Source organism: Habropoda laboriosa, unplaced genomic scaffold, assembly GCF_001263275.1.
Source record: "Habropoda laboriosa isolate 0110345459 unplaced genomic scaffold, ASM126327v1 scaffold5, whole genome shotgun sequence".
Taxonomy (NCBI): domain Eukaryota; kingdom Metazoa; phylum Arthropoda; class Insecta; order Hymenoptera; family Apidae; genus Habropoda; species Habropoda laboriosa.
Window position 1 is genome coordinate 998,861 of NW_017100161.1, and position 22,989 is coordinate 1,021,849.

General features: G+C 41.3%; 1 protein-coding gene across 2 annotated transcripts in view; it reads left to right on the forward strand.

Moving 5' to 3' along the window:
* The window catches only part of LOC108577934 (protein GDAP2 homolog), a 36,363-nt gene that overhangs the window by 7,380 nt on the left and 5,994 nt on the right, over nucleotides 1-22,989 (forward strand). The window contains exons 1-8 of one of the 2 annotated variants that reach the window (XM_017941176.1): nucleotides 1,467-1,526; nucleotides 1,592-1,780; nucleotides 1,856-1,998; nucleotides 2,076-2,208; nucleotides 2,280-2,389; nucleotides 2,475-2,714; nucleotides 2,802-2,970; nucleotides 13,028-13,181. In XM_017941176.1, the coding sequence (XP_017796665.1) occupies nucleotides 1,596-1,780; nucleotides 1,856-1,998; nucleotides 2,076-2,208; nucleotides 2,280-2,389; nucleotides 2,475-2,714; nucleotides 2,802-2,970; nucleotides 13,028-13,181 (1,134 nt within the window). In that variant the 5' untranslated portion in view covers nucleotides 1,467-1,526; nucleotides 1,592-1,595. Of the gene's footprint in view, nucleotides 1-1,466; nucleotides 1,527-1,591; nucleotides 1,781-1,855; nucleotides 1,999-2,075; nucleotides 2,209-2,279; nucleotides 2,390-2,474; nucleotides 2,715-2,801; nucleotides 2,971-13,027; nucleotides 13,182-22,989 lie in introns of those variants that run through there. The other variant, XM_017941168.1, reaches the window with a different exon arrangement.

A 22,989-nucleotide genomic window follows, 5' to 3' on the forward strand; every position in this document is an offset into this window, starting at 1 on the left:
TCTCTCTTTTCCCTCTCTCTCTCTCTCTCTCTCTCTTCCTGATGTTTTCATTTTCATCGTTCTGGCATTTCTTGTATAACACGAACCTGACAAATGGACTTATGCAAATAATATCTGGAGTTCCTTCCACGATGGAAAAGGAGCTTTCGTGGCTTTGATGGGCCACAAGGAAGGAACACCGATCGATATGTTTTCATTTTCATCGTTCCGGCATTTCTTGTATAACACGAACCTGACAAATGGACTTATGCAAATAATATCTGGAGTTTCTTCCACGATGGAAAAGGAGCTTTCGTGGCTTTGATGGGCCACAAGGAAGGAACACCGATCGATGAGAAATGGATCTTGTTGAATGGCGTACAACTCGGAATATGAATTTCAACATTTCCGTCTCTCCTCTTATTCCCCCTGTATCTCTCCCTCTTTAAAAATCAATCAGATTCATAAATATTTCAACCACTCCAATTCCATTGTATTCCTCTCTGAAAAGAAAAAAAAACGAAAATTATCCCTCTCTTTCTCTTTATAAGCAATTTTGCCTTTTAAAAAAAAAATTCGTATCTCCTCTCGTCGTCTTTTATCGACCAGATTGATCGACGCAATTTCTATTCCTCCCTTCCTCTCCTATTCTCTCTGAAACTTCAGGTGGTTGAATAGATTCGTCGTTGAAAAGGATTGCAGGGACCTAGTAACGGAAGGAGGTCGACGATCCTGTTCTTTATGGGGTTGCCAGGGTATAAGTTCCGCAGCAGGACAGACGGCGCCAGCCTCTGTCTCCTTGCCATTAGGGAAGCCTACATTCTGTCTAACACACCGACGCACCACTCTCTGGCTCCTTCCACGCGGGAGAGAGTAGGATATGTTCGCGAACACACACACACACACACACAGGCAGACAGAGAGGCGAGCTTTAACGCTCGGCACGTGACTGCATGCGCGCACAGGACGACACGGATCGTCCGTGAATTAAGTTGTTTTTCGAAACTCCCGATCGGGGTTACGTCCTTGGACGCCCGATGCTCCCGTTAGCCCGGGGTGTGCCCCAGATTTTCATCGATAGCACTGTTTATTTTTAGGTTTCTACGATATTGGAGATAGTCCGCGCGCGTCAGCAACTATTTCGTCTCCGCTGCGAAGTGTATATAACTTTCACGACCTTGCTCCTCCCTCTCTGGCTCTTTACGATTCTATTAAATTCGACGAACAACCCTTCGTCTCGTTGTGTCCACCGGTGATAATTGTTCCGTTCGTAGTTTGTTTTATACCGTGTACAGTTTCGCTGCCGCTCACGTGGCGTTCGATACGATTTTGAATTTCGCGCCGCTCGAATGTACGTGTGGCGCGCATGCGCAGTAACTGACAGCGTGACATTTTGCGAGGGAGAATAACAAAGAGAATTCGATATTCGTGAATGAATGATGTGGAGGAATAGCGGAAAAGGGGATAGAGGGATTCGCGAGTGTCTCGAGGAATATCTGGGAAATTTGTGTGCGATTGGTTTCAGTTCTAGTTGACGAAAGATTGAGGTTAGATATCGAAGAGTTCGTTTAGTGCGTAGCTGGATATTAACGATGGAATTCCTTTGTTACAGCTGAATGAGACTCATGGAACCCTTGGGTGTTGTCCAGTATGTGGTGGAGCCGGGCGCATTGAAAAAATGGTCCGACTACCCAGTCCAGCACAGATTCACAGATTATTCCAATTCAATTGGAGAACCAACTCATCATACCATCAGCCCATTCCCATGTCAACCAGCACTTAACAACAAACTTGCACTATGGTGAGTTTGACGAGATTATCCGGCAATTCAGTTTGCTTGTTCTACAGGCTTGTTATAAAGAGCATTGTGTTTTAGGACTGGAGATATTTGTGCTTTACAAGTAGATGCAGTGGTGAATTCTACCAATGAAACAATGGATGATAACAGTCCCATGTGCCAAAGAATATTTGCTCAGGCTGGTTCTGCACTTAAGTTGGAAATATTGCATGATGCAAAAGGTAAGATTTACAAGGTACAGAATAATAAGCAAAGGTTAATTAGATTGCTTTATTTCATATGAATCGATCGTTTACAGAGTGCAAAACTGGTGAAATAATAGTAACACAAGGACATTGTTTACCTGCACGCTTTATTATTCATACTGTTGGACCAGTGTACAATGTGAAGTACCAAACTGCAGCTCAAAATACATTGCATTGTTGCTATAGGTAGTTCTCCAATCTGTAGAAGGAATATTCATATGTGAAGTATATAATGTAATATTTATCTTACTTTATAGAAACGTTTTACAAAAAGCAAGGGAGCTTGGTTTACACACGATCGCGCTACCTGTAATTAATTCCGTACGAAGAAATTATCCCCCTGATGCGGGAGCGCATATTGCTCTTCGTAAGTATATATTATTTTCAGTTGATGTAAACTTTAAAGTTGGTCGAGTCAAGATTTAATACCTCCGACTTCCGTGTGGTAATAGGAACAATACGAAGATTTTTGGAGCAATATGGTGATTCCATTGCATGTATCGTGTTTGTCTTGGAACCATGTGATATTGGAATTTACGAAGTTCTTCTTCCACTCTATTTCCCAAGAAATTTAGCAGAGCAAGACAATGCCTGTTGGCAGCTACCGAACGATATCGGTGGAATGGATGGGGAACCTTTACTTCCCGATCGACAAATCAGAATCATCGACAATCCTCAACATGCTTTACATGGTAACGATATTAAACGTTGTTAAACATATTTCAAAAGCACGTAGCGTTTCATTCATCTATCGAAACTTTTACATTTCTTTGTTACAGGCGATGAAAGTGTAGAATTATCCACGCAATTAGAGACATCTGTGAATATTGGCGAACACGCGTTTGCACAAATGCAGGGTGATTTAGATCGACAAAGACTCCTTGGGGAGAGACCACCTGCCGATCCATTGGCAGATATCATGTTGAAACGAATGCAACAAAAAGAAAGGTACGATTCTTTTGAAACAGTTTTCCAATTCATGTCGTTATTTTATCCGTCCAACTATTTTGGACTTCGGCAATACGCTAAAATCCTTCGTGTTACGAAACGTTTCGATATATAACATCTAAATGTTACAAAATGGTCAACGTTAAAAGCATATAAACGTCGACTATCCACCACTGTACAAACTACGTTGTTTGTTTATTTAAAATAAGTGCTTTCTACATATTTTCAACGGAACCTCTAGCTATAATAAACAGAATTCCATTCATACAATACCACCTATGCAATTTCGTACGAAATCAACACCGGTTTTCGCGCGTCATAGCGCTATTCTTAACTATTCGAACACAAACATAGTACTATTTTCGTGTAGAAACATCGCTATTGGGATTTACGCGCTGTTTCATTCGCGAAGGCCGCAACGTATTAATATTTCGTGATTCAGGTAACGTGTATCGTTGGCCGGTAAAAAAGAATATCGAACAGGACTGTTTCTCCGGTTGGTCGCGTTCGTGTAAATCTGATAAAAGTCCCCAAGCTCCCAAAAACATTTTATTTGCCCTAATTTTTTTATCTACCGACAAAACGTCGTGTCTCTCTTAAAAATACAGTTCCCCACTTATCGAACGTAGTTCCCTTCAGTACCGACGTTTCTTACTCGAACGTTTCATTCAATTATTCACCATTGATAAAAACAGGTCAGAATTTTAATGGAGTTACTACTCGCGGAGTAAGACGTAGTATTTCCGTAGTACGCGCACTTCATTCTACTTTTACTCAGATTTCGCAAATCTACACGATTAAATGAATTTATTTAAAATTGCCTTATTATTCGTTCCATAAATTATTTTACTCAGTTTACAATATTATTTTAATGCAACACAGTGACATAGCGATATTCACATATTAATTTAAATTTAAACGTTTGCGTTGATAATATCGCAGATTAATATTTCCACGTTTTAACGAATGCTATATAATTTATTATACGCTCGTACTAATTGAAGGCAGACATCGATTTCCCGTCGGTCAATGAAATTCTTCCCTATTAATTACCCAAGAAAAAATTGTCTACCTTTTTATAGACAGTCCTTGTCGTTAATGTCACCGATCGAAATGGCCTCGTAACCTTTAAGCTCGTTTACGTGCCTCGAAATAGCATTTACTCCGTACAAATATACTCGAAATGTACGAATTATCCTAATTTTCACGACACGTCACTCGTACTCGAGACTTAATCACGCGAACGTAGTATCTCCACGTCCACGTCATGGAAATAAATCATACTGCCTATCGTGACGTTGCGTTAAGCGAGATAAGTCCAAAGTTTTTTTTTTACAGAATCGTAACGTCACTTCGTCACGGTGAAATCTCCAGTCATGGCGAAGTCAGGTTGAAAATTGCAATACTCTCCAGGAACAGGATTTCACAATTTAATTTCAATTTGCTGCGATTTCGTCGAGCCATCGAAAAACACTTTACTGGCACAGATTGAATCTCCGATTCATCTTTTGTTTTTATCCTCGAAGCTATACTCTTTCGACATTAGAGTAATGTTCGTCGTTAAAGATTCGACGTGAGAACTCAGGCTATAGAAGATTCAAATATTTTATTCGTCATCGTAGGTTTAACATAAATAGAAATAAAAAATTCTGGGAGTGACTATAGCTGACTGCTGTGTCGTTTCATTTTACGCGAAAGAATTCTTGAAAATTTACCGTCCATACATTTTACACAGTCTCCGCTGTGTTTTCATTCATGAATATCTTTTTACTCCTCCACGTTTGACCTTTAAAAAGTGTTTGCGTAAAAGATAAAAATACTCGCGGAGTATCAAGAATCGTAACACGAATACACCATAAACGAGGAAGCAAGAAAACTTTATGGTGGGTGGAAACTTGGCCTTGAGCGATGCAAATCTTCGACACAGGCTATATATGCAGATATCGCTCCGGCGATATTTTTCAAGACGTTCACGCGTCACACGCGGCGGATAAAAAGCTGGTAGTTTGTTTTGCACAAATCCATCGGCGCCAGTAAACATTAGTTGAGACATCAGACTCCGTTAACGACGTTCTTCCGTATATTTCACCGAGCGGAAGATTGCCAAACGATCGAGCTCTCGATCGTTTCTTCATTCCCGTAGGAGAAAAAATCGGCTCGAGAGAAGAAACGTTCCAAACCATCGCGTTCACATTTTACGCCTGGAGAAAACTCAGTTTCCTACTGAGACGATCCTTTATCACTCTCGGTTATTTATTACTTTCCCCGTTAACGAAAAGGCGCGCCTGAAATCCAGCGTTTCGATCGAGAGGTGCGGCTGTGATCGGTCGTTTCTTCGAAGCAGCGTTCAATCCATTTTAATCGAGGCCACGGTCGTGAAATTGTGGACACAATCGAGCACGCTAACAGTTCTCCAGTCTCTCGATCCAATCGTTCCAAGACGTCGCGGAGATTGCTTCTTTTATGGAACCGCCATTACCAAAGGCCAATCCCGTTCGCTTTAATCTCACCCGAGGAAGAATCTATAGAAAGACATCCGTCTTTCCTTTTCGTCGAGTTTTCCACGGATCTCGAGCGAAGAATTCACGGTCGGTTGTTGCGTTACGTGTGTCAACTTTGCACCGTGAACGATAATTATAGCGCAACCGTGAACGATAAAATATGCGTGGCACGCCGGTAACGTTTATTAGGAACGAACGAGGAGAGGAACGAAAGAGTCGTCGAGGATTTGATACTTCCTGCTTCCGGAAACTGTGACAACGTTCTCTGTTACGACTTCGAGGAAAGACCGATTTACGGTCGCGTGGCGTGTGAATCGACGATCAATCTCTTCTCTCGACTCTCTTTTCTGGCTAACAGAAGGATACACGTTTCCTGGAAATCGAACCACGTCCTATTTTCATCCGATGTAATTGCATCGAGAATCAATGGAATCGTACGTACTTCTCGACGAATTCGACGTTTCTTCTCGGAAACAGAAGTCGCGGAGAAAGTGGAGCCAAGGAAAAACGAGTTTCAACGTTCTGTTGGAAGCATCGTGCACGTATGCGTGCTCGTAACCGTAGATCAGTAGAACGGGTGATTAAGGATGCATTGATTTCAATCTGCTGCATTGTGCCCTGACAGTTTCAATTGCAGGCGCGCGGTCTAAAATAATAATCGAGCGTAACAATCGTGGAACAGCAGCTACTGCCTGCTGGTAGCCCCATCGAAGCTGCGCGTTTAGAACCAATCGACCCAGAAACGTGAACGCGTAACGCAATTTCGCGTTTACCCGTCGAAACAACGGCCCTCGCATAAAATTAACCAATCATGAAACAAAGTGGCCGGGCGCCACTCAACTCCCGAAACTTCAACAATTGTCCCGTTCCCATTCTCCAAAACAAACACGCGTGTGTGCGTTTTCGCCTCTCGAAACATCTGAACGATGTTTCTCTCTTGGCGATACGTCGTTATTAACCCTTTCGCTCCGAAGGGCGTATATATACGCCCTCGAAGAATGAACGTTCATGTACGAAGAGCGTATATATACGCTCGCGAAAAGTGGGCGCTCGGGTACGAAGAGCGTACATATACGTTCATACCATGTATACTTTTGTTTCTTTCTTGTTTTTGCGACAAAATGATCGTTTGCCAAATTTCATTTAAATCGTATAAGACAGATATTGGAAACATATGGGAAAGAAAAATCAGATATGAAATGTACCTCAGTGTCGACTAGTCAGTAATGCGCTCCGTTCATAGCGATCATATTTTGTCACAAGCACGCCGTAGCGAAAAGGTTAATTGCCAATTAATTCAGTGGAACGCAGGAACGTTTCGTTATCCACCCTGGTAACGTTTTGTCGAAATTCAATTCAACGGAATTGCTGGCGAGGATTGTCTTTCTTCGTTTTTTCTGTTATGCCAGTCGATCTGCATTCTTGGAGTTAGTCACGGTGGTAAAATCAAACGTGAAGATCAGAGTGGACGAAAATAGCCGAGGCTATAAATGTTCTACTCCGTAACGCAGTGTAACCACGCATTCTCACGTGTACCCACGGAATTCCTAGCTAAAAATTCACGAGTTCGAGGTTGAGAATCGAGTCCGGCCGAGTGTGTGCTGTGTTGTGCAAACGTTATTCCCGAAATCAGTCAACATCGGCTAGGTCAAACGCGATTGCTTCTCCATCCTGCTCCGGGAATGCTCCCAATTTCGCATATTCCAGCGGCACGTGCGTGTCATGCATCATCGTGTCGCTGATTCGGGGAATTCTGTACTTAGAATTGGCGGATGTGCCGCTGGGGTAATTAATAGTAGCTGCGATATCGTATGCAAATCCCCGTTGTTTCGTTTGCAACGTTGGGAAAATTGCAGTTTTGGATTAATTACGTCGGGTTGGATTTATTGCGAATTTTTATGGGAGGAGTTTAGGAGTTTTCGGATGAGATAGGGAGGAATTCAATTCGATTGAGACTCGTTTGAAATTTTTCGGGGATACGTGGGTTCGGAGGAATTCCGATGTATTGTGGAAGGAAGGTGTTAATTGGTCTGCAAATTTTTGACGCGTTCTGGTGCTTTGTGGGTCTAATCACTTGTTTGTTTAACGATTCAGTGGAAGCGTGAAGCACGTGTGACAGGAGATCAAAGTATACACTACCGGCCAAAAGTTTAGAATCAATGCGTATTTCAAGTTACACGAAAATTCCCGGAAAAAAGTCAGTAGCTTTAAGAATTTTTTAACGAATTTTGTATCAAATTAAGTCTATATAATAAACATCAAGTCTATGAAAAATTAGTAGCAGATTCAGTACTGATGAAAATTGGGAGGTGATTCCAAACTTTTGGCCGGTAGTGTGTATAGAATACAGCACTATTTCTAGTTTTTGCAATTATGTATTTCCATGCAATTTTTGTATTCGATATATTTATGATCCCATATAAATTGTACGTATTTTGCTAAAGACTGTGCTTTTCCTCCTTTGACATCGAAATTTCTATCTCTGAATTTTGCGAACCATTTGCAAACAATTCGTTCTGATCGACTACCTTCTCTGTGACATTACCTCGTTTCCTGTTTCAGTAGAATTTTTCTTTGTTTAATAAAGGAGAAGCGTTAATCTCTTCAGGGTCGATTTTTTAAAGCCACAAAGAAACGATACAATTTTTTACCTAGTTATATTTTATTCATTTGAAATCGATAGCAGTTAAACTGTTTCTCTTGTTAGAAAATAATGTAACGAATAGTTGGCCATAATTAATCAGTGTCCCTGAAAACTACAGGTATATATTCTGTTTTCTTCCATTCTCAAAACAACGTAACTCCAAAAACAAGCTAGCACTTATAAAAAATAGATTTTCCAAAGACGCCTGAGAGAGTAATCCAATTTTACCTGTTCTAACGTAATCAAGCATTACCTATGGAAACTAACAATGATATCAAATATCGCACACACATATGTATCAGTATCTATTTTCTTCCATTCTCAAAAGAACGTAACCAACAATTATAAAAACCAAATTTTCCAAAGGCACGTCAAAAACCAATCCAGCTTCACTTGTCCCAACGTACTCGAGCATCGCCTATCGAACAGATGTCCAAATGCAAAAAACTCGATATCTCTCATGTTGCAAAAAAAAATGCAAACTTTATATCTTTGCTTCTTCGAACGCACCGAAGCGTTGCCTCGAGAAAATCGACGTTCCGATCCATGGACGAAACAAGCGAACATAGTTCCTCCTAGAATCGGTTCGTGACTCGAAAAGACACCCCGCTGCGGCCCTTTTACGGGCAACCGAGCGATTTTCCGGCAATTAGTCGACGCCTTTCGCGAATCGAACGTAATAACCGGCCCGCGGATCGCGCCCCTGCTCTCCGCCGTTCGGTACCGCTTTTTACTCATCGAACACGTAGTAGCCTAAGCCGAGCAGGCGCCGTGACGCAGCCGGCGGAGGCGCGCGCCCACGAAGACGCGACGCGACGCGGCGTCCCGACGTCATTTCTCGCCTCGTAGTCCTCGTATTCCTCGTTCAGCTGGCTCAGTGTGTTGCGGCGAGTCGCGAAGGCTTGTCGCGTTTTATAAATCGTGTCGTCGTCGTTCCTTTCTTCCATTCGCGCGACGTATTCCGCGCGTTACCTCTCAACACTCTCTTGTCTATCCAAGAAAAAGAAACATTATCAATCTTCTGTGTTCGAACCTTATCTCGTGATTATTTTATCAAATTCTCGTGATTCATTCTCGTATCGCGTGAAGATAGTAGTCACAGAGTATATCTGCACCGATGACACCAGCAGCGAGGATTCGCTCGTGGATCGAACAGAGAAAATCTGGTTTCTAATACAGTGTCCTCTGGAAAATTTCGGCTTGATCGAGGGAGAGTACGTTTTCGAGAGCAAGATTCGTCGAATCTACGTATTCCTGTCGACAAAGTGTGTATATTGTCAGAATGGTCATGATTGACATGGTGGATGTGATCGAGGACGAGGACCGGTGCGTATCGACAATTATTCTTATCTCTTCCTTCGTTTATCTATTGTTTCCTTCACTGTCGTCGCCTTCGCCGTGAAATCCTGTGTTTCCGCGTTACGTAAAATGTTCCGCGCGTCAGATGCGTTGATTTTCGTCGCTGGAGATCGGTCATGTGCAGTCTGGTCTGCCTTGAAATTACTTGGCTCTCGGGAGACAGAATTGCAGGTCGTAAAGAGGGAGACGTAGGGTAAAAAGTTGGAGGTTTGATTCCACTTTATCTGTACACCGTTGTCGGAGTGTTTAATCGTTTTCCGATACGCGGGAACATTATTTTTGGTCCAACGCCCAGTTTTGTTTTGCGCCCTTCGCGTTCTGCTGTTTGGTAACACTCCAAGAACTCTGACTTTTACGTATTTCACAGAGCTGGATTGTAATTATGTTCTTCCAGTTTCTTCGTCACGACTGTTCTTTTTTCTCTCTCAGCTGTTCGATACACACACACGCTTTTGCTTTCGATTTCGCGATTACGAAAGTCTCGCGAGTGTTTACGCGGTTTCAGCGTTTCGCGAACGTAATCTGCGATCGTGAGAGGAAAATCGTGTATTCGAACGTTGACGGAATGAGAACGAAGAAGCGTGTGGATGATTGGTTTTTTCTTTTTTTCTGAGAGCAACGTGCACGCGGTGATTGTTCACGCTGACCTGGTAACCGTGAAAAATTACGTATCGAACCACGTCTTCGTGTGTGTGTGTTTCGCAAGACATTTTTGTGAAATTTCGATTTTATCGCGTTACGTAAATGGCATGCGGCAAAATCGCTCGGTTCTTTCATTGTACGGACACGTTTCGCGATATGTGAATTAGAATTTGATATATGGGAAGCGATTTTTCTGGAATTGTTGTCGTTCAGGTATCTTGCATTATCGACACGTTTCTGGGTATAGCAGTCACTGATAAATAAATTAACATTTATTAGGTGGGAAACTTAGTGGTAACTTCCTAATAGAAATTTTGTGTTCTTTAACTCGATTATCGTGATTTGAACCATTGAAAATTCGCGGAATTTGTGTAGAATTCGCGAGAATGTTCGAGTCACTCTTTCTCGATAATTCGCGAGTCTCTGGTTTCCTATTAGCAATTTTACGCTTTTGAAACTAATCGTCGTGATTTTAAACGGTGAAAATTCACAGACACACGTGGAATTCGCGAAAATGTTCGAGTTAAAAACACTGAAAATTCACAGACATAAAATTCGCAAAGATTTTTGAGTTAACGACACTGAAAATTCACACACGTGGAATTCGCGAATATCTTCGAGTTAAAAACATTGAAAATTCTCGAAAATCTTCCGTTCGAAAAGATTGAAAATTCGCGAGAAATCTCGAGTCTCTTTCGTTTTCCCCAATAGACAAGGCAATACTTCCCTACTATCCCTTTTCCTCTCAAAAATGACACTCTCAAACCTAATCATCGTAATTCGAAACACTGAAAAATTCCCAGAGTCCGCATAGAATTCGAATAAAAACACTCGAGTCACAATAATTTACCAGTCTCCGTGAGAAGACGTCGTTGAAAAGACAATAGCGTCAGACTTGCTCGAGTCATCGTCGCGAGAACGAACAATTCCCCATGCAATCGAGTTTCATCGAAAAATTAACGTTGCGGTCGCGTGCGGTTGAAACGAATGCGTGAGTATGCGGTCGTTATTGCGGCCTTGTACGAGCTTCGTGGCGGGAAAAAATAAAAGAGTTAAAAATTGCAACAGAAAGTCGATAGCCGCGCGACGAAACACCAGATTCGTTGGACAAGGAGTAGAAAATCTGTTACTTCCCGGACGAATCGTCCTCACTTGACTCGTTTAACGACTTTAGGAGAAAACGTTTCACCACGCGCACGTGAACCGTGCTCGTTGATTTTAACCGAATGGAATATTCATGGACGCGTCGCGTAGCGTCGCGACGACTGCCCCGTCGCGTGTCGTTCGTAGATCTGAACGAAATTTTCGTTCATTTTTCGAGTTTCCTATCTAGCTTCCTAGTTTCCTTTGTCGTCGTTTCAGATTCGTGTCGTCAAGTTAATATTTCAAGCTTTTTGCGAACGTTTCTATCGCGAGATTCGTATTATCTGATATTCGCATTGCGAAATTATTCTGAGCTGTATTTCGCGAACTTGATTTTTTTGCTCTAGCCTTTCAGGTTGACAGAATTTTTTTGAGATTCATGTTGGAAAGTTTGTTTCATTACTTGATTTTTTAAGAAAAATACTTGATTACGAGCATTCTTTGCATGCTATGAGTTTCATATTTTGAGATTCGTTTTGTGAAAAATATACCACTGGTCACACACTATGAAACTCATTTTTTTTTTTTTTCGATTTGTACGATCAAATTTGTACACGAACATCATTTTATCAGGCTTCCATTGCAAAATTCATATAAAAAATTTCAAATTTTAGATTCTTATCAGGAAGTTCATAATTTTAGCTTTTTCTGCAAAGTTTCTGTCGTAAACTTCACTTTTCCACATTCACGCGCTTAGCCCTCTTAACATTCGTATTACGAGCTACAACTTCAGACTTGAAAAATTATCAACATTCCTATTAAAGCTTCCCACTGGCGAACTTCACACTCGATACTAAAAATTTCCAAATTCCCATCGCGCCATTCTTCCGCCAAAGCTCGTCCCGCAAAGTTCACATCGCGAGGTCGGTTGTGTCGCGTGTTTGCGCAAAACCGCACGCTTTCCTCGCCGCGGCAATTAACGCTACGTGCTCGCATCGATATTCCAGACACGAGTTATCCAGCTTTGTTTTTCTTCTCCCCCCTCTCCGGAGCAATCGGTAACGAAGGAAATTAGCGATGGAAATGCGCGAGGCGTGTAATTTTCCCATTTTACCGTTGAACATTCGCGGCACGAATTCATTTGCACACGCTGAAAATTTGCATCGTCGACAGAATTCGAACGTCACGCTTGACGTTTCACTCTGCCGATACAATGTGAAATTTTCGGACATTAACGTTTCACAACCGACCGAATTCTACGTTACGATTCGACGAATAACATCGGCGAGATGTAATTTCGTTCGAGAGGATTCCCGCGACGATGGGGTTTCTAGCTGACAGAATACACGCACACGCTGTGTTTGCCGTAGAATTGTAGCGAATGATACATTGAATAAACATTGGAACGTCAGACGTGTTGAAAAATGTAAGACAATTATTGATTCGCGTAACGACGCGAAACAAATAGTCCTCGCGAATAGAGTTTTCCTTCGATGTAACAAATCGTACATTTCAACATTGTTCAAACAAAGTGTGCGACGTCTACTTTGTTTTTCTAATGCAGCTTCTACAATGCAACTTTAGAGTATAAAAAGGTAGGAAGTAATGTTTCGGAACAATGATAAAGCGTTAAACGATCGACAATTTCAAACACACCTGACGCTGCGCTCATTGAATAACAAATTGCCCCTCGAACGCGTTTCAATCGAAGAAAAGACACGGTGCATTGAAAGCAAGCAGACCAGAACGATATAGCCGGTGGTATTCGAATACGACGACTAAATCCAGCTAAGAACGATGATGGAAGTAGCTTATTCCCGTGTTTCAGGTACGAGAGGCTCCTCAGAAGAGCGAAGACAGAGGATCTGTCTGAAGTTTCAGGGATAGGCTGCCTTTACCAGAGTGGAGTGGATCGTCAGGGTCGACCGGTCGTCGTGTTCGTCGGCAAATGGTTCCCGGCAACTAAAATCAATCTGGACAAGGTGAGATTAGAAGTTGTCGAGGCTCGGAGACGAGATTTCGCGACAACATTCTCTCTTGTTTTTCATATACGAAACACTGCACGATCCTTGTGTTTCCTCTCTGTTTGCAGTCAAATACAGATTCGTAATTGTTAGATTAAAGGGGATATTATAGGTTTATTAGAGTCATATAATCGTCTTCCGTGTTTGTGAGTCTACATATCGAGATCATAAAGATATAACGTAGAGCGAGTTGTATTCAATGTTTGCCTGATAAAACTGCGCTGAAACTTCGCTTTGATGCTCGAAACGGAATGTTCGCGGCGAAAGATAAAACGTTTGTTGGATTAAATTATTATAAAAAAAGAAATGTTACAGGAAATTGCACGATATTTCGTAAATTTACAACTGCTTGAATGAATGAATTGATAATTTAAAAGAAATTGATTCTTATGGTTTGCTGTATTTACACGAATATCGGTAATTTTTAATTTTCGAAATTTCCGCAATTTGCATTTATATTTGACGACGATTCTAGAGAAACACAGACAGTCTCTACGTTTCCCACAGAATCTCTAAGATAATCGCGAGCAGTGGTATAACCGTTGGAACGACTTGTCGTGTCTAGGCTGCTAAATAAATCCAGCGAATTTCCCCGCGAGAGCAATCAACCCTGGTTCACGTGTGGCGGTCTCACGTCCCTTGAAATTTTCACTGTCGATCAAGGGCGTTCTTAGGCCACCCTACGAACATCACCGTGAACACGTGAACGAGCATGGATCGTTTGGTGACGCGCAAACGTAGAATGATCGTGTTAAAGAGAGGGAGAGCCAGGGAGAGACCAGTAGTTGCGAGAGGAAAGCGTGGCGAGAACGCGAAATCAATACGCTCGGCGGGTTAGCTCCTCGCCTCTTTTATTATGGACTAGCGTGTTTAACAGTTCTTTACAAGCTGATCGATCCGTTTAGCATAGCTCGACGTCAGGGGGAAATTGGCTCCGGTGGTTTTCCGCCACGAAATCGAGTGTCTCAGATGAACCAACCTGTTCGATTCAATTTATCGATGTTTATTAAGAGAAAAAGTGTCGTGGAATAATGTACCAGTGACGTTTTCCTAGATATTCAAACGCTGAATATTAGGGGGAACGTTCGTAACGAATGATTAACCCTTTCGTGCGTGATTTTTGCTTGGACGAGGAACGAAAGAAAATTTGACACTCTGTAATATGTGCGAAAGAAAATTTTACAGTACGTAAAATTTTCGTTTCGCGAAGTGTGCGCGATATTATAGATGAAAGGGTTAAATTACGTATTTGTTTGTTCAGGTATATACGTTGAACTTTTTGCTTCAATAATAGAGGGATTTGTATTTAGGGAATCGTGCAAGGAATGTCGATGGAATGAATTAATGCGTTATTTATCGCGAGGCAATAGCCGGGACCGGAAACGATTTAGAATTATTCATCGGATCGATCGAATGTTTATTCAGAACGTCGCTTATTCGACGGTCCGACTGAATCCTCCGCGACGCGGCTCCAAAGCGGTCGTCGCTTGATCGCTTTGACCATAGATTGTCACGTTGAACGGACAGCCCTTTAAATGAATCATCTTGCATCACTGACGCTTGCTGCCCCCCGATATCGGGCTCTGGGCAACGTTCAAAGTTGAATGTGATCCGCGAAAGTTCAGGTTCCGTTCGAATGCTTTATCAATACTTGATAAGATGTTTGTGGAGATGAATTATTTTCTCGTTTCTTTTTTTTTTAATTTAATGAAAAAGAAGATATTGACGAAGTGTTCTCATTTTTATGCACCAAGAATTTGTATAGTAAACGTTGCGGAATTGAAATATTGGACAATTGGATATTCGACAATTCAAATTTTTGACAATTTCAATTCAATATTTGACAATTGAAAGTTTTTTTTTAATAATTCCATATTTTTCTGTATAAATCTAGTGCAGACTTTTAATACGGTAGAGCTCCGCGGATACTTTTCAATGTTTGACAAGTACCACGAGTTACTGTCGTAAGAAATTCCCTGAAAGTCATATGTGACGCTGACTTTTTCAAAGGTTACCCGGTGTCTATCATATGTATAAGGGAAAGAAGACGAAGTAGCGTTGGTTGAGAGTCTATTCTTCAACGTCTGTTCAAAAGCAGCCCAGTGCTACTCAAAATCTTCTTCCTCCGCTGTTCTGACATTTTCAGCTTCTTGGGTTCGTCAAAAATAAAATGTCTCATTGGGCAAACTAGATTCCATAAAAATTTACCACAACCCACTACTGTCCTTTCGTCTTATCAAACAATAAATCGAACGTCCTTCGATTCCATCTACCTAACTTTCTCAAGTCAATTTCTACTACCTCCTACACACACACACACACACACACGCGCGTATCTCAACTTCTGAGTATACCAAAATTAAAGAATAAAGTAGAATTGACAGGAGGAAAAATTCGAAATATCATTTTCTCCATTAACCTGACCATTGGAAAGAACACGTGATAGAAAAATACCACAAGCAACCGTTGTCTCTCGTCAAACATTAACCAAACGTCTTTCGTCTCTCTGTCAACCTAACTTTCCAAATTCAATTTCTAATACTTGCCTGCAGAGAAGCGTGCACGTCACTCGACGTTCACCACGATCTCATTACTCCTGCGTGTATCAATATCATCTTTGCTCCATCCTCTCCTCCGTCTCCCGTTTCTCTCACACAGTGGCGACGAGCGCAGCACCGCTGGCGAATCGATATTTACACGTCCAGAAATAGACCGACCACGGAACAACTCCCAAGCCGAGGGCGCACGAGCTCCAACGTTTTGTCGCGACCACCGTCGATCCGCCCTGGAAAAAAAGTTTCTTTTCCTCCCTACACACACGTGACCCTTTTTTCACGTCGCGTCCTTTTCAAGAAAGCCATCAGCGTCGCCGCCGGAAATAGCCTGCGACCGATCGAAACGGAAACGCCTGCACGACCTCGCCCCGAACTCCCACCCTCTCTCTTTTCCGCGGTCTCTCCTTCTTTTTCTTTCCTTCTGTGCGTCTCTCCCTCTTTTTCTCTTCATTTGGCGGCTCTCCCTCTTTCTCTCTTCGTTTCCGTGGCTCTCCCTCTTTCTCTCTCTATATGTGTGTCTCTCCCTCTTTCTCTCTCTATATGTGTGTCTCTTCCTCTTTCTCTCTCTATATGTGTGTCTCTCCCTGTCTCTCCCTGGCTCTCCCTGTCTCTCCCTGGCTCTCCCTGTCTCTCCCTGTCTCTCCCTGTCTCTCCCTCTTTTCTGCGAGTTTCTCCTTCTTTCCCCTTTTCTCTCACTCTCTTTGTCTTCTCTCTCTTTCCTCAGTTTCTGTCTGCCTACCTCTTCCTATCTCTATCTCTTTCTTTCTTCAGGTTTCTCACCCTCTTCCTTTTCCTCCGTCTCTCTCCTTCACTGACGCACTGACCAACCCTTTCTTTCAGCGCGTCGATGACGTTGATCGTGATCGATGAAGCGTAGATATTACCGTTTAACGAGTTCGACCTTTTTTTTTACGCAGGATGTTTGTTCCCCTGAGTAGGGTTGTTTTTTGTTCATTTTGCTATAAGAACTTCCCTTTACTTTTCTTACGGATGATTGATGTTCCAGTAGATTTTAGAAATTTCAAGATGCAGGAAGTAGTGATTTGTAGGCGAGGGAAATTGCCGTTCGTAGGATTGCAGAGGATTCGAGTTAATCTTCTTCGAATCGTTTGTTAAGATCGGACAAAAGGTTAAGAGGATTGTCCTGTATTAATCATTCCGTGAAGCATTATTCGTTAACCTGGAACCTTTCACGCGAAAGGTGAAAATTCCTGGTTACCTGTTCTTGATTCATTATATTCTAAGGTCATCCTCCACACACTGAATTCTCTATGTGTACGTACTAACGACCGAAACTTTGAAATTACCCAGCACCACCACTGCAGCTTCTGTTAATTATCCTTAACGATCTAAAATTCTGAATGGTTCTAAAATTTTCACGTAGCACTACACGTCTCCAGAATGTTACGTTCTTTTTCAAATTCTATCCTACCCTATCAGAAATTCCAACAAATTCTTCAAAAGAATGATCTTCTCGTTAAAATTGCCAAGTTCTCGGACCAAAGCTTCACTCTAAATACCAAACAGTACAATCTCACATCCAGAATGCGAGCTAAAATCGGGTGCTCGTAGGAGCAAATAGTCCATTAGATAATTTCATTAGAATACTAATGTAATGTCAAGTTCATTTACATTCGGATCGATGATCGGGCAGTTCGGCTACGATTGCACATACGGTCAGTATCTTAACCCCGTTCCGCGAACTTATTCTCGTAGAACTTCAATCGTATCAAGGACGAGTTGTTCTTACAAAGGTGGAACCTATCACCTCTCGAAACTGCTTTCTTTTTAATTCGAACGTACGACAAATTCAAAAGTAAAAATCGTATCGTTTCGAATAAAAATGACCAAACAAGTCGAATCCTTGGATCGAACGAAGGACTTCCGCGCTGAAACGAAGAACAGCGCGAGTAAAGTGTCCGGGTAAATTCTTACGTGCGAGAAGTGACTCGGTGACGAAGATCGTGCGATGAAACACGAGGGAACGCGGTGGAATCGTGTCGGTTTGCAAGGAAATTACGCGAGGATTGAGGACGCCATTACGGTGTGCCCCCGCGGCGACAGATAAGGCAATAAAAAAAATATAGGGTGTGCTACTGAAAGGACGAGGCGAAAGAAGTCGCGGCCAGCAGCGATTCCTCCTGGTTGAATGTAGGTCGCTGTCCGAGATTCAAGGACGCACTCGATCATTCTCCCCCTGAACTCGCGAGAGCAATTCCAGGTCACACATTTTATCGGCTGATGCACGGTGAAAAGCTGCGAGGAAAGGACGTGTGCTCTCTCGCCAACCCTGCGACATTACGATCAACCGGTCCCTCTCCCTCCTCGATATCCCATGGTCTTGACGTTTAAAGTATCGACAACCCTTCTGCTGCCGTGAAAGGGTTCATTTTCTGGCTGATCCTTTAGCTTCGATTTTTCTTCTATTTTCTATTTCTGGTCTGTACTTCGCGTGCTCGTCGAGAACTTGTCTTTTGAGCGATTTATTAGCTTTTTCGGGTAGATTGAAGTGCTCTAACCCTTGCACTCTGAATATTTTGTAATACCTAAACTCGTAACACTAAGACTTGTTTTTTTAATTTTATTTTTGATCCATATTTCGCGTGTTCGTTGAGAGAAATTGTCTTTTGAGCGATTTATGAATTTTTCAGATTGGTCAGATTTAGGTGCTTTAACACTTTGCACTCTAAGCATGTTTTGATAATCGAAAGATTTGTTTCGAATAAAAACTTTGTCATTTTCACGGCTTCAGTTATTCTAGTATTAAAATTCTCCTGGTAATTACGCAAATGGAGTTATGTTGCACATTACGAATGTCGCCAGTGGAGTGCAAAGTGTTAACCCTTTCGCTTTGAAATTTGCTCGCACGTCTACCTTAATTTAACCCTTTGCGCACTTTTATTTTAATTTCATAGAATACATTTTTAAACGATACAGCCAATGGAAAAGATTTTCGGGACCGTGGTTGAATGTCTATAGAAATCTGCCGCAGCGAAAGGGTTAAATTTGAAAAAATTTCAGAAGTTGGTTCAGAAATAGGTTTACTAAATAGTTCACTTTTGTAACAAAGTAATTGTGTATACGTGTGAATACGTTCTTTAACATTCTGCAATTAGATTTTTTTGCTTGCGGAAAAAGGTAGAATTGATTACTGATCGTTGCACCAATTGAGGAAACAGGAATTGATAATTCTTGTGAAAACGATAATTATTCTATTAATTACAATATAACAAAAACAGTCTTACAACTACACTGGATTGTCCTTGTAGAGGAAAAAGTAGAATTGAATACTGTTTACTGCATTAATGGAGGAAATAGAACTTGATAATTGTTGCGAATATAATTATTTTATTAGATAGAATATAACAAAAACTACTTTGCACTTACATTTGAGTTGCACAAAAAGTGACGTGACCATCGGTGTACAGTATAGTTCAATATTATTAGTCACTGCGATCGTAATTGCACCGTGTTAAACGCATTGTCTGATTCATTCTTCGAATTTCAACTCCATTGCGTAATCTGCTAAATCCGTTCCATCTTTCTGTAACGTCAAATTTTTCTTAAATTTACAGAATAAAATCTCGTCGAGTTCCTGTCTCGAATTGAAGTCTCTGAAAAAAATTGTCCAAAATCTACTCGGACAAAAAACAAAAAAAAAATACAAATTTTCAAACATCGAACGTTATACATAGATTTCCGCGAACAGAAAACGATACGTGGAATTGCACGCGAATCCGTCACTTTTTCGATACACGTTTTCGAGTAGTACACGTGGAATACCAAACGAATCTATACGTATTATTTATTTCCTCGACGCACGACTAATTTTACTTTGGTCCACCTTGAAACGAGATAAAAATTACAACGGCGTCGTAGAAGGCTGCCTCCAAAAATACTACTAGCTCGTGTACTATACGTTATAAAATGTATATTTTTACATATACACGTGCATCCTGTATGATGAACGTCGAAGAAACGATGATCTAAATTCCTTCGATTTTTTTCACCCTTCGTCTTGGATTTTTCGAACGTTGTACGTAACTATGGCGCAGAGAAGCTGCAAATAGTGTTTCACAGCTCGGCGAACGTTAATTAAACGAGCCGACGAGATAATGAGATTTCAGGGTCGCGATAGAGATAACGAGTGTTTTAAAGCTCGTCACCAAGGCTTAATTTTATGCCATCGTTAAATCATCGATATTTAAGCCTCGAACCTTTTGATAAGATAGAAAGTCGTTGCCTTTGTTTATTAATATTCCGCCTTTGACGCAGAGAGCTCGGCGCTCTCTTACGTTCGAGGAGAGGTGTTTGAATCTTTTTCTCCTCTTTTTCTTCCTTTCATCCTTTTGTCTGAATTGTCAAAGCTCTTTCGCGGAGTGGGAACCTTCGAGCTTCGCTGTTTTAACGATGCAGGAAATTCTTGTTATTTTAATGGATATTAAGGCGAAACGGAAGGTTGATTGTGAAGGAAGGTGTTCGGGAGTGTTCTTAGTGTCTAGAGTTTTGGTTTTTGGAATTGCGGAGTTTTTAAATTTCGAATTGCTGACACTTGGCAATTTTGGCAATGCGGAAATATTCAATTCTTTTAATTTCAGAATTTTAGAAATTCGGCAGTTTTCAATTGTGGAATTGCGGAGTTTCAGAATGTTAGAATTTTGAAATTTCGAAAACTTGGAAGTTTGTAATTTTGTAATCTTGACATCCCAGGATTTCGGAATATTTTAATTTCGATATTTCAGAATTTTACGATGCGTGAATTCCAAAATTCGGGAGTCCTGCAACGTTGGAATTGCAGAATTTTAGAAAATGTAGAATTCTGTAATTTTGTAACCTTCAAATCCCAGGATTTCAAATTTTCCAGTGCTCGAATTCTAAAATTCCAGAGTCCCGCAACATTGGAATTGCGGAATTTCAGAAAATTCGCAATTCCACAATTTTGCAATCTTCAAACCCCAAGATTCTCAAGTTTTCCCGTGCATAATTCCCCAAATTTCAGAATCTTCGGAATTGCAAAATTTCCGAATCGCGCAATTCCAGAATTTCGGAAGCTCCACATCGGTTTCTCTAACCTTCCAATTCCCCGACAAATATTTCACACCATGGTATTGCCGAAACTGACGTTATTGCACCACAAAAGCGAGAATCACGATATTCACGCTTTTTCCATAGCGTCACGATGACTCATCGAGGCTGGAGAGCACCTCGAGGACCCAAGAAGGATACAAAGGCCACTTTGCTCTTTTCACCCGTGGCCCCTTCGATTTCGTTTAACGAACCTCTATTCTTCCCACGATTCCGTTCTCCTACGTAGCATAAATACGTGTATACTGCCCTGCCTCTGTGTCTGTGGATGTGATAGAAAGCTCACGCGAATCCGTCACTTTTTCGATACACGTTTTCGAGTAGTACACGTGGAATACCAAACGAATCTATACGTATTATTTATTTCCTCGACGCACGACTAATTTTACTTTGGTCCACCTTGAAACGAGATAAAAATTACAACGGCGTCGTAGAAGGCTGCCTCCAAAAATACTACTAGCTCGTGTACTATACGTTATAAAATGTATATTTTTACATATACACGTGCATCCTGTATGATGAACGTCGAAGAAACGATGATCTAAATTCCTTCGATTTTTTTCACCCTTCGTCTTGGATTTTTCGAACGTTGTACGTAACTATGGCGCAGAGAAGCTGCAAATAGTGTTTCACAGCTCGGCGAACGTTAATTAAACGAGCCGACGAGATAATGAGATTTCAGGGTCGCGATAGAGATAACGAGTGTTTTAAAGCTCGTCACCAAGGCTTAATTTTATGCCATCGTTAAATCATCGATATTTAAGCCTCGAACCTTTTGATAAGATAGAAAGTCGTTGCCTTTGTTTATTAATATTCCGCCTTTGACGCAGAGAGCTCGGCGCTCTCTTACGTTCGAGGAGAGGTGTTTGAATCTTTTTCTCCTCTTTTTCTTCCTTTCATCCTTTTGTCTGAATTGTCAAAGCTCTTTCGCGGAGTGGGAACCTTCGAGCTTCGCTGTTTTAACGATGCAGGAAATTCTTGTTATTTTAATGGATATTAAGGCGAAACGGAAGGTTGATTGTGAAGGAAGGTGTTCGGGAGTGTTCTTAGTGTCTAGAGTTTTGGTTTTTGGAATTGCGGAGTTTTTAAATTTCGAATTGCTGACACTTGGCAATTTTGGCAATGCGGAAATATTCAATTCTTTTAATTTCAGAATTTTAGAAATTCGGCAGTTTTCAATTGTGGAATTGCGGAGTTTCAGAATGTTAGAATTTTGAAATTTCGAAAACTTGGAAGTTTGTAATTTTGTAATCTTGACATCCCAGGATTTCGGAATATTTTAATTTCGATATTTCAGAATTTTACGATGCGTGAATTCCAAAATTCGGGAGTCCTGCAACGTTGGAATTGCAGAATTTTAGAAAATGTAGAATTCTGTAATTTTGTAACCTTCAAATCCCAGGATTTCAAATTTTCCAGTGCTCGAATTCTAAAATTCCAGAGTCCCGCAACATTGGAATTGCGGAATTTCAGAAAATTCGCAATTCCACAATTTTGCAATCTTCAAACCCCAAGATTCTCAAGTTTTCCCGTGCATAATTCCCCAAATTTCAGAATCTTCGGAATTGCAAAATTTCCGAATCGCGCAATTCCAGAATTTCGGAAGCTCCACATCGGTTTCTCTAACCTTCCAATTCCCCGACAAATATTTCACACCATGGTATTGCCGAAACTGACGTTATTGCACCACAAAAGCGAGAATCACGATATTCACGCTTTTTCCATAGCGTCACGATGACTCATCGAGGCTGGAGAGCACCTCGAGGACCCAAGAAGGATACAAAGGCCACTTTGCTCAGTGCTCTTTTCACCCGTGGCCCCTTCGATTTCGTTTAACGAACCTCTATTCTTCCCACGATTCCGTTCTCCTACGTAGCATAAATACGTGTATACTGCCCTGCCTCTGTGTCTGTGGATGTGATAGAAAGCTCGAGTTAAATAGATCTCGTGCTGACAATGCTGAGCGAGTAAACTCGACCTCGATTGAAAATTGAACGAATTCGTTTTATTATCGTTCCGCCTGCTTACCAACCCACGCTCGATCATTGAAAACGAGACTTCTGAATCGTCTCTTTTTATTTTTCTGTCCCTCGTTCTTTTCTTTTTTTTTCTTTTTCGAATAACGA